The 12472-nt window shown below is 44.0% G+C and overlaps 1 protein-coding gene across 1 annotated transcript in view; it reads right to left on the reverse strand.

Annotated features, from left to right (window-relative positions):
• The window catches only part of LOC311063428 (connector enhancer of kinase suppressor of ras 3-like), a 61682-nt gene that overhangs the window by 21909 nt on the left and 27301 nt on the right, over window positions 1-12472 (reverse strand). The window contains exon 3 of the mRNA XM_084082889.1: window positions 5407-5609. Coding sequence (XP_083939015.1) covers window positions 5407-5609 — 203 coding nt within the window. The remainder of the gene's footprint in view (window positions 1-5406; window positions 5610-12472) is intronic.

Genomic DNA, 12472 nt, shown 5'->3' on the forward strand with positions numbered 1-12472 from the left:
GGGTGTAATATTGAACTTATGTTAACGTCACTGTAGGGGAGAAACATCTTATCTCCATATCCTAACTTTTGGTGTTTTTTTTAAACACCCTACTTGATCATACTACAGTGTCACACAAAAGCATCAAAAGTAGCAGATCTACAAGCTCGAAACGCGGCGCGAAGCGACACGTTTCGAGCTTGTAGATCTGCTACTTTTGAATTTGAATCCTGAAAAGTAACAGTTTTGGACATATGAGCTTTCCACCCGACATAGATGATTTGTAGAATCGGCCTCAGGTATTAACATCGATGTCGGTTGTTTTGTCCGTTACTTAATGCCCCTACTTCGTCGTAAAAGACTGTCAAGGAAATTAAGTGAAAAAAGCCAATCTACAAGCTCAGCTTCCCCCAACGGAAACAAGCCCGCAAGGACTTTTTTGGCCGGACCTTTTAGACAAAAGCATTATAAATGTAACTGTGTTGTTTTACATTCTTTTGCCTAATAAAAAATTCAATCAATCAATCAATCAATCAATCAATCAATCAATCAATCAATCAATCAATCAAAAGCTTGTAAATCTTCTATTTACACTATTTCTGAAAATGTTTGTTCCGGTTCCTGAAACGTTACGGTTTTGGATATACATAAGGTTTCCACCCAACAGCTACAATGTGTACAACAGGCATTCTCAACCTTTCTTTTTCATTTAAAGCACCACCAGTTTGATATGCATTAGGTCACGGACCCCCATTTGATGACATTTTTACCAGCTTGCAAAGCACGCTGGTCTAAGAAGAGACTGAGTCTAGTCAACACTTTCTCAACACTTTTTCATCATCATTGGCTGCCCTTTAAGCCAATGGGGATACTTTCCCATACTCTGAACGGGCGGTCTCGTCCTCCCAAGCTATGGTACTAGACACGCCTCTCGCCTCTATGGCAGTGTGGCCAGATTCTGCGAGAGAAATAAGCAACAGGTCTAAGCCAATGGGGAGCCACTAGCAGTGTCGCCAGATTCTGCGAGACAAATCAGAGAAAACAGAAAGCAAGCTGGTATACATGTCTTGCGCTATGAGCTTGTAGATCTGCTATTTTTGAATAGCCAAAGGAATCATAAAATGACACGGATGCGTTTTACGGTCTAAAAGGCTTAATCAATCAAATTTAGTTGCCAAACTATCAATCATTTGGTACCCATGGTTGCCAGTTCCCACCTGACGCTGTGTGGGAGTTCCGACTGCTTCAGACCGTACTGAATGACTGCTAGCTTGCATATCGTCTTCAGGCTAGGACTAAAGTCCAAGATGTACAGGTCATCGTTGTCATCGTTGAGTTTGGAGTCGTTGTTTCCTCCAAAGAGGATGACACGGTCTCCCACCACGCAACAGCACATCCCGTCCATCCTTGAACACGGGCCTTTCCCCTTGAGCTCCACGCTCTTCCAGGACGAGGTCTTTGGACAGAATTTCCGCAGATCATTGCAGGCAGTGGTGAGCGGTGAGTCGCCGCCGGGGACCGATACGTTTCGACGAGAGGTGTACAGGTACAGTTCTCTATTGTAGGCGAAGGCTGAAGACGTAGTCGTGGAATAAGGTCCCTGATCGATCGGAGGACGCCTGGCTAGCCAGCGGTTGGTCTCCGTGTCAAATACGCGGATCTTGGGGTAGGCCTTCTTCACCGCTCTGTCCGTTTCGCCTTCACATACAAACATCTTTGTCCCGGTGGTGAATACAGAGAATGGATAATAACAAAATGCTATTGTGCCTTTGGTGTTAATCAAAGACCAGACCAGTGTAGTGGTGTCCAAACTGTAGATGTCACGAAGACATCTTTCCTTAGCACAACACCATTTCCACGGGATGTATCCTCCACAGACATACATGAGCTTCCCCAAGGCACAGGCCGAGTGGTTGAGCCTCGCCTCTGGAACGGTCCCAGAGACCCTGGGCTTGAGACACCTGTGGGTGTCGACGTCAAAGGAATAAACACGGGACTTCCCTGTGAGAGACCCATACCACCCCCAGATGTAGACGATATCGTCTATCAGCACAGCTGTGTGGGGGTACAACAATGTTACGTCATAGGGACGCTCTTCTCCCCCAATTGTCAATGGGGGCAACCTCCTCCAGCGCAAAGACACAGTGTGGAAGACGTTCACACCAATCGAACCGGCGCCGTCATTCATGTACCTATACCGTCCAAAGGAGTACACCTGGTTCCCGACTGCAACGGCAGCCTGACCCACTCCGTCTGGTCCTTTCTCCCGCTTGGCCACCGTCCAGCGTAACATACTGTATCTCTGTCTCTTTTATCCTTTATCTCTGTGTCTGTCTGTCTGTCGCTGTGTCCCTGTCTGTCACCAAATCTCTCTGTGTTTGAGCGTCTCTCCACAACAGTGCACTATGTAAACACTCTGCCACACCTTATATAGATAGAGACCAGAGCTGTGTTGTGACATCACACATTGTTGTGATGTCACACAATACATTGACCTTACAGCATCAGTCTCAGACCTGTACTTTTCAAGGACCCCCATCCCCTTAACTCTGACAGCAACCAAATGGACCCTTGCGGATCCATTTGGTTCCATTGGTATGCTGTCAGAGCTCCAGACTAGTAACTGTCAATTTGACCCCCTCAACAAACCCTGAGATTCCCTGGATCCCACTTTGAAAACCACTGCCCTCCAGCCTATGCGATGGTGTGACGTCACATGCTATTGTGCAATTCCCATACTTTTGCATGAGACGGAACAAAACGATTCAGCTGGCTAAGAAAATACAATCACAAACGTAAATGTCACAAAGGTGACATGCTTTGACATTTCATTGGCCAAAATGTATATAGGGCTGAAGTGGTTAATGTAAGTTTTGTAATTATAATCAAAAGTAATTCGTAACTAAAGTTGTAGTTACGAGATGTAGTGGAGTAGAAGTAAAAGTACAGAAAATTGGAAATACTCCAGTGAAGTAAAAATACCTCAAAATAGTACTTAACACATCGGGTGCCGATCACGGTCTGAACCGTGTGTTTACATAGTAGCGCTCTGGCGCCGTTCACGGTCTGAACCGTGATTTCAGTCTTTTTGTTTTTTTTCGTTTTTCTCCGCACGGGCGGGGCTAGAGCAGCCCTGGGAGTACCCATTGTGATCTTGAGAAGGAAGGGCCAGATAGATCACCGGAAACAAAAACATGGATTCCGTCCGCTTCCTATCTATTTCCTTCTTTAAAACGCCTATATCTCCGAATCCGTTTCCGGTGGTGAAAACCGGTCATGCGCGATGTGCGATCCCCCCCCGTTGTAACTCGCGACTGAAATGTTATGGTTCCAGGCTGTAGCCAGGGTCATCGCTCAACATGAATGGATGCTTTTTTTTACGTGGATTTGCTGGTCGTGGAGTCTAGAGCTTTAAACAGCAAAGCGCAGTCAATGGGGAGAATGCTGGCACCCAACGTAAGTTGTTATGAAAAAATGCTGGAACCCGATGTGTTAAGTACAGTACTTGAGTACATGTACTTACTTTACACCATTGATTCTCAGGCCATGACGCAGCCTGAAAATCTAGCTGTGGCCTTCACATCTAGTCATTTAAATATGCAAAGTAACAAGTAACTAAAAGCTGTCATATAACTGTACCTATAATAGAGTAAAAAGTGCAATATTTGCCTCTGAGACGTAGTGGGGTATACAGTAAGTTTAAAGTACTGGTTAATTTCCACCATTGGTTATTAGGAGTAATGCCTGCACAAGAAGATGTCATGTTGTGTTGAAAGACACACAACAGCTGGCAGTGATCTGACGATACGATTTGTTGTGATTTCACACTGCCAGGCTCTTTGGGAATGCATTTCAAGTCCATACAAGCCGAGGAGTTACACAAGACGTTAACACTGCCAGGATAAGTGGCCACCCATAACAGCAAATAAATGTACAGTATGTTATCAGGTTGATGTGAGACACGAAATGTCTTTGCGTCGTCTTGCAGCTGTGTTGTTTTGTATTGCACAGGTTCTTGAACCCCCTCAAGGACTTCAAGGGGGTTCAAGGGGGTCCCCAGTAAAATGAGTGCGATGTGAATGCGAGAGTGCGAGAGAGACTAGCCAACACCGACTCAGGACCCCTGAATCTCTGCCCTCCTCGCCCTCCTGTCTAGCATCAGGGCCTTGAGCTCTACAGTGTTGTTGTTAGCTCTGCTGTCACGCCTTTTAACCTTAAAATGAGTACGAGTTTAAGCTATATGAGGCTATTCGAAACTAGCTGATCTACAAGCTCACAACGGGTCACGATGCTACACGTTGTGAGCCTGTATATCGGCTATTTTAGAACAATGTTGTCGAAACCTGCCAAATCTTCTCTTACGGGGGACAGTGGCACAAAATCCTTTCAAATGGGGTTGAACAAAGCCATTTCAAATGGGTGTCCGGCTGTCCGCGGCTAAACTCATATACATTTTGGGGTCCTTGAGATGAAGATGATGGAGAACCACTGCTGCATCGAATATCAAATCGATATGTTTTTTATTCGGTGGAATGCGTTTCATGCTCCGACAGGCTGGGATCATAATCGTCTCTGTCGGGTGAAAACCTCATATATACAAAACCGTTACTTTTCATGAAATGGAAAAAGAATTATAACCTGGGATCCAGTTATTATTTAGTCACAAGCTCTTGTTAATACTTTTCATTGGTTCAATATTTATAAATGTGTCGCATCGCGCCGCTTTTCGAGCTTGTGGATCTGATACTTTGGATGCTTTTGTGTGACGCTGTAGTGTGATCAAGTAGAGGGTTCATTCATTTACATAAAAACACACAGGTTTCTGCCTGACAGCGATCAATATACATGAAGACCACAGGACGTCCTGACGACAGATGGAATGTCTGGACGGGTACAGACTGTAAAACCACTGCTTTTAAAGGAGCCTGACAGGAAGACACTCGTTAACAAAGCTGTTAACGTCCTCATCACCTGAATTCCTCACTGACAGTTAAGTGAAGAATGCCTCGCGTGCCTCCGTGTGTGTGTGAGTGCGCGTGCGTGTGTGTGTGCGTGCGTGCGTGCGTGCGTGCGTACATGCCTGTGTGACAGACAATTAAGTAGGCAGAGGGATTGCTCAAAGCCAAAAAGTTATTGAAATAGTGACAAAACATAACTCACAAATAGCAAAAACACAAGCTCAGAACACATCGCATCGCGAAGCGTTGTGAGCTTGTAGATTGGCTATTTTCCCTATTTATAGACAGCACCACACTACATGACCTCATACACACCTCATACTGAGGACCGCAATAGAAACAAGCTGTAAGCGTTTTTTTGCATTATCCTTTTGATTATGGTGGGTTAAGTGTGGGTCAGATGTCATATCCTTATTTCATGATCAATAAAGATCAATCAATCAATGGATTAATCAATCAATGCGTTTACCTGTCCAGCCAGGCCAGCAGACTCTTGGCGGCGGCGATCAGCTCCACCACGGCGGTCAGGAAGGCGTTGGAGGGCTTGTGGGCGGTGACGCCGTCGTAGGCGGGGTTCTTCCGGCGCTCGGACGCCGCGTTGTGCAGGTTGTGCGAGGCCGACCTCATCCGGCCCACCAGCGTCTTCAGGTTGTCCGACTCCACGCCATAGTTCTGCGGGAGATAAAAGGGTCAAAAGGTCACTCCACCACGCCATAGTTCTACAGGAGATAAAAGGTCAAAAGGTCACTCCACGCCATAATTTTACGGGAGATAAAGGTTCAAAGGTGTCACAACGTGTCTTGCAATACCTTGTGAGGCTATTTTTGGCAAATGTTCCCCCCAGACCAGCGACGCTGGGGTTCAAGTGGTTAAACGTCAAGTTAAGTACATCGTACTTAACATGTACCTCATGGAAAATAATATTCTCTCAAGTTTTCCTCGTGACATACTGTATATATACAGTATAGGGGGAACGATTTACATATTTACGTGCTGTATTATGACATAAATGTAAGGTGCTGCAGTATAATGTAATTCAGGGGGTGCCATGGATGAAAGTTATTTACAGGGGCGACCCCCTGAGCCAAGACAGTTTGAGAACCTGACCAGACCAGGGGGTCCCCAGCAAAATGAGTTAATAACCCCTTTATCCATATTTTATACTTTGGCTATTCAAAAATAGCAGATCTACAAGCTCACACCGAGTGCAGCGCTACAAGCTTGTAGATCTGCTATTTTTGAAAAATCTTGAACATGTGTGCAAATCTTTAAACATTAAAAAAAGATATATATGTAACACAAATCTTTGCTTCTGGGGGTCCCTGGCACACCATATTTTCAGGTGGGGGTCCACATACATATCAATTTGGGGGTCCTTGGCAGTTTGAGAACCACTGGTTCTCAACAACGCATCGCATTGCAGATCTGCAATATATTTTGCTAACATGTTTTCGGTTACAGCGACATTCCCAAGAATAGGCACACGCCAGGTTGAAAGTGCTTATGAACATAAATACATAAGAGGCAGACAGAGGGGGGGGGGGAAGAGACAGCTTGGCAGACAGACCAAAAAGACCTAGACAAATGCTTTTATAAATCCCGGTGGGACAGCTGAGATCGGCACCCTTAGCCAAGCGGGGATCACCCGTCGGTATGATTGCCAGAAGACCAAATTCCTGTGACTATGTCGGGTCGAGACCACGTAACCCTCTGTCATAACCCACAGTGACTGATGGAGCGATTAAAGCCACCAGAGTCATTCTCATGACCCCTGAACCCCCCCCCCTCACACACACACACACACACACACACACACCAAACTCCCACATTCCTTGGGACCAGTCACCATAGCGATCATCTGACCAGAAAATATTCCGGCCTGCGTCAGCTTCAGTCAAAGCAAATCCTCTCAACTCAAATCACAGCGGTTTGTTCGCCAAAGGAAAGTCTGTTATACTTTCACACTAAGCTGTTCAATAACACTCCATGTTAAAGGGATAGTGCACCGCCAAAATGTTTTTTTTTCTATCGATTAGTCCCCCCATGGAGACTTGAATTCATGGATATTTCTTTTAGTTTTTTGTCGCATTCCTAAGCCAATAATTTGATGACCAGCGGACCGGTAGGCAGCCGTTCCGGTAGGAGACACAAAGGAGACTCTTTGTGTCTCCTACCGGAACCGCTGCCGGTCATCAAATTATTGACTTAGGAATGTGACAAAAACAAAAAAAAAGCCACAAATTCAAGTCTCCATGGGGTGACTGATATTTAGGAAAAAAAGTCATTTTGGGGGTGCACTATCTCTTTAATGTTGGGGGTCACTTCACTGCATGGGGTGAAACAGGAGATGTCAAGGACCTTGTGTTAGGAATACAATAGACCATTGGTTCTCAAAGTGGGGTCCGGGGAAAAACCTTCAAAATGTTTGCAACTGTTTGAATTATTATTGTTTTTTAAAGCAAACATTTTTAACACAAATTTTTGCTCCTGGGGGTCCCTGGTACATAACATTTTCAGATGGGGGTTTGCGGCCAAATACATATAAATGTGGGGGTCCTTGACATGAAAAGGTTTGAGAACCACTGTAATACCTGTAAAAAGAGGGGTCCGGGGACCTGTAAAGGGTCCATTTGGTACCCGGACCACACTTTGAAAACCACTGGTCTGGATGCATTGGCTCTGATGACCTATAGTCTCATGTGGTCAGACCACCCGGGGTCTTTACGTCATCAGTTCCAAACGCCACACGCCACAGGGACATGTGAGATGCACTCTACTGTTAAAACAGGAAGTGAAGGTGGGGTTTGGTCGGAAGGAAATGGAACACAGGAAGTAAGGCATGTCTGTGAGGAGCCGGTAATGACATCATGATAATGACAGACAGACAGACAGACCAACACTGTCAAATAAGTCTCCAGCATATCTCTGCTGTTCGGCAGAAACCATGCTAACTCCAAAATGTTAATTTTTCAGGAAATGAAAAAAAGTGGAGTTAGGAGGTTTTGTTCATCATTGATAAGAACAGCTTAATGGACCTCCAAGCTCACAATGAGGTTGGAGGTCAAAAGGGGGTGGAGCCTGGAGTCAGCAAAACCAGGCTCAGGTGGAGTTAGCTGGTTTAGCAGAAAGTTTGAGGATCCATTGGAGTTAGCTGGTTTTGTCAGAAGCGCTTTTTTTTTTTTTTTTCTCCATTGGTTCAATATTTGTTTTACCAACACACAGACGTAAAGGGTGTTCAATGGCCCTGATGGAAAAAAATGCAAAAGCGTCATGGAGTTAGCTGGTTTCTGCCGGACAGCAACGATAGGTATTTCATATCACACTGAGACTTAATGTTGTAACATCATTTCACTACTTAGATTTATTTGGGGAATTCCTTGCTTTAGATCTCCAAACTTTTTCAGCTCGAGACCCAAAAGAGAATTTCAGTGTAGACCGAAACTTACAGATATACATTATGAATTTAACCACAAAAATAGCCTATCAAATCTCTATCTTGTGTGCCGCCTTACCCCTAAAACTTCTTTGGCATTTTTTACTATTTGGAAAAACATTTTAAAATAGTCAAAATAGTCGATATACATCAACACGTTGTGAGCTTGTAGATCGGCTATTTGAGCAATTTCAAAATGTTTTTCAAAATAGTAAAAAAATGCCAAAAAAGTTTAGGCATTACTCTGTGATCCACTGGGCCGCCCCAAGAGCTTGTATACGTATGTCATGGAAATGTAGAGTTACAACATATTTATATATATAAACCTGTCAAATAGCAGACCGTTCCATTATTTAAGTACAAGGTTAAAAATCTATTAAAAAGATTCAGAGTGCAAGGGTCACTGGGAACAGTTGTGCTCTCGTGGCGAACAGGAAGCACATGTGACCCCGCCTACATGTCAAAGAGCCCCCCCCCCCCACAGACGAGAATTCATCAACACATACAAGGACACACACATACTGTACATGCACACAAACGCACACGCACACAAAAAAACAAACACAAACGTATTGTAGGCCTACACACGGTTCTGTTCACACACACACACACACACACACACACACACACACACACACACACACACACACACACACACACACACACACGCAGATGAAAAGCCATGACAGCATTGTTCCAGTGGGTTCAGATCAGATGATGTTTGTTCTGCCGCTCTCGCTCGCTCTCCCTCTCTCTCGCTCTCTGCCTCCGCTCAACACTTTCCTCTCTTCCTCCCTTTCTCTTCTTCTGCCAGCTCCTCCCTTCCTCCACAACTCTTTCACAAGCCTCCAGGGTCACGCCGCACGCGCATTTGTGTGTGTGTGTGCGTTTGTTTTCATCCTGCGAAGGAACCACATGGGTGGAGGCAGAACAGAGGACAATGCAACGAGCCACCAAAAAAGAAAAGTGTGATGCTTCAGAGCAGTGGTGGAAAAAGTACTCAAATTCTTTACTTAAGTAAAAGTACCAATACTGCAATATAAAAATACTCTGTTACAAGTAAAAGTCCAGAATTAAAAAATTACTTGAGTTAAAGTACAAAAGTATTGGCATCAAAATGTACTTAAAGTACCAAAAGTAGAAGTACTAAATATTTGAAAATAGCCGATCTACAAGCTCACAACGCGTCGCGATGCGACGCGTTGTGAGCTTGTAGATCTGCTATTTTCAAATAGCGTAGGTTTAAAATAGGTTTAAAGTGGTTAGTGTATGTTTCATTATAACTTCATTTATATCTGAAAAGTAACTAGCAGCTAAAGTTTTCAAATAATTGTAGTGGAGTAAAAGTACAATATTTGCCTCAGATGTAGTGGAGTAGAAGTAAAAGTAATGGAAATTGGAAACACTCAAGTAAAGTACAAATACCTCAAAATTGTACTTAAGTAAATGTACTTAGTTACTTTCCACCACTGCTTCAGAGCAGAGGCCTGTCCTTCTGCAGCATTAACCACTGAACATTCAGTGGCAAATAGCCGATCTACAAGCTCACGAACGTGTGAGCTTTTTGGAAACATTGGAAAGATTTGTAGAATTCTTCTTTCTAGGTTTCTTTTTGTAGGAAAGGTAAAAATGGGATGTTTTACAACCCATAAAAAGTCAAAACAGGTGTTTGGGAGGGAAAACTGCTTTAGGGACAGGGAAGGCAAGAGAGAGGGGGGGGGTGGTATGCAGTAAAGAGCCTCAGGTCGGAGGCTTGTATTGGGGGTTTGTATTTGAGGAATGATAGTGTATATAGCCTATATTGTAGGCTACTAAATGTGAGGGCCGCGTAACGGCCCGAACACCTAGTAATAGTATAAGCCCTCAGGGCTTTTTGTGTTATCCTTTAAGCATCATTGTATAATCGGACCACTGTACTTTTTGCTAACTGTTAAATCAATCAATCAAAACGGACCCCATCCACACCATTCTCCATTATCAGCGGTGTGTGTGTGTGTGTGTGTGTGTGTGTGTGTGTGTGTGTGCATGCGTGCGCGCACGTGCGTGTGTGTGTTGTCAACAGAACAGATATAGAATGATAAGAATGTCAGACTTGTTGTATCCTGATAGTCTCTCAGGGTGCGCCGTTATGGCAGATTTATTGTGCACTGGGATAACATAATGTATAATATATGGATCATATTTATAAGTACTAGGAACCATGCACACAAGCACCACAAAGTGTGCGATGACTAATGTACATAATCAGTCCTTTTCTTACTATTGTTGCTATTCGTTAATATTTCTTTGTTTTTGTTATTACTGCTGCTACTCTTCTGCTTGTATACAAGTACAACAGTAAAACATATTGAATCTGCAGTGTACAGATCTACTGTCAGTGGTGGAAAAAGTACTCATGTAGTGGAGTAGAAGTAAAAGTACGGAAAATTGAACAAGTACAGTACTTGAGTAAATGTACTTAGTTACTTTACACCACTGCAAGTACAACAATAAAAACATTTGAATCTGCAGATCTACATGGCCGCGTCGCGTGGCTGTTTGAGCTGCAGATGTTCAGAGAGCGTGTCAGGACGCCCAGGCGGACAACATCTGTCCCGCCTCAGGCGACACCGGCAGGCTCTCTTCATCAACACACTAACCAACACAGAGGAGGAAGAACGGACGAGAGACATGAGTGGAGACAGAGAGAGACAGAGAGAGAGAGAGAGAGAGAGAGAGAGAGAGAGAGAGAGAGGGTGGAGTGTTTGATGTCCATGTGACGGCGTTGTGTCCCTTCTTCCGCCTCAGATTAAAGACTTCCATGTGCTGACAGCAGACTTGCTTCTCATTACAGACGACTGCAGCAGCTTTCTGTATACACTCTTATGTTTACCATGTACATTTAAGCTAGCAGAGCATACAGTAAACTGCATATGTACATCTAAGCTAGCGGGACATACAGTACAGTAAACCGTGTTAATTACTGGACTGAACACGTTAGTCACTACAGTCACTACAAGTAGTGTTTTTATCGGCAACTGTTGTTACTTATAACTAATATCTCAGTACATGTTGGCTAACAGACAATGGAGATCAATATCATCATCATCAATTCATCAATTATTTAACCCGTCGGAAAAAGACTAGGCTCTATCTACAGCAGCCATTTTGGAGAGAAATTGGGCCTCGTCTTACTTCCTTCACAGGTGTTACCAATGATACTAATGAAGGCTCTGTTCCATTCTGGTCAATCAGAGTCAGGGTGCTGATATTGTGCTGATATTTAAAAAAGGTGTGCAACTCTGAGAGTGTACAAATGGAACCAAATGGACCCTTACGGGTCCATTTGGTTCCATTTGTACACTCTCAGAGCTATGGGGGTCCTTGAAATTAAAAGTTTGAGAACCACCGTAAAAAGCCGTCATTAGTATCATTGGCAAAACCTGTGAAGGAAGTAAGAAGAGGCCCCAATTTCTTTCCAATATGGCTGCTGTGCATAGAGCCTATTGAGGGCGAGCCCTCATTTTCATTACAATAAATGCAGACATTAAAAATCAAAGGAGCACAAGAATACATGGCTAGTGCTACATCAAATAAAAACACAATTATGGTTGGTGATCAACAAGAAAGGCCATCATACCACTGGATATCACAAACATGTTTCTCTCTCCCTTCCCTTATTCAGAGTCTCTGCTTTATTACTCCGTCTCTTTCACACACACTCTCAATTCCCCATGTGCCACTTTTTCTTAGCTTCTCAATTAGTCAATATTGCCGAAACAGAATCACTTTGCACTAACATGCATAAAGAAATATGAAATACTGTTCCCCTCAGCCACTTGGAGTGCACCAGCATTTCATATTTTACATTCGTCTTTATGCAACTCGTCTTGGCCAGGAGGAGGTCAGAGATTTCCTCACAAAGTGAAAGGTCACAGTCTCAACCAAATCCGGTCAAAAGTGTCAAAATATGAACTCCCTGGTTCCTCTGTGGGTCACGGCTGAGAGGTCAGTCAGTTCAGACATGTTTGTCACATGACATCTGCTCTCATAGCAGGAGGCGTCACTTGGAGCCTGGTGGCTTTCTATTCATGTGCCCCAACGTCCCACAACACAAGCGGCC

This window comes from Gymnoscopelus microlampas, assembly GCF_963454915.1.
Source record: "Gymnoscopelus microlampas genome assembly, chromosome: 16".
NCBI classification, from domain to species: domain Eukaryota; kingdom Metazoa; phylum Chordata; class Actinopteri; order Myctophiformes; family Myctophidae; genus Gymnoscopelus; species Gymnoscopelus microlampas.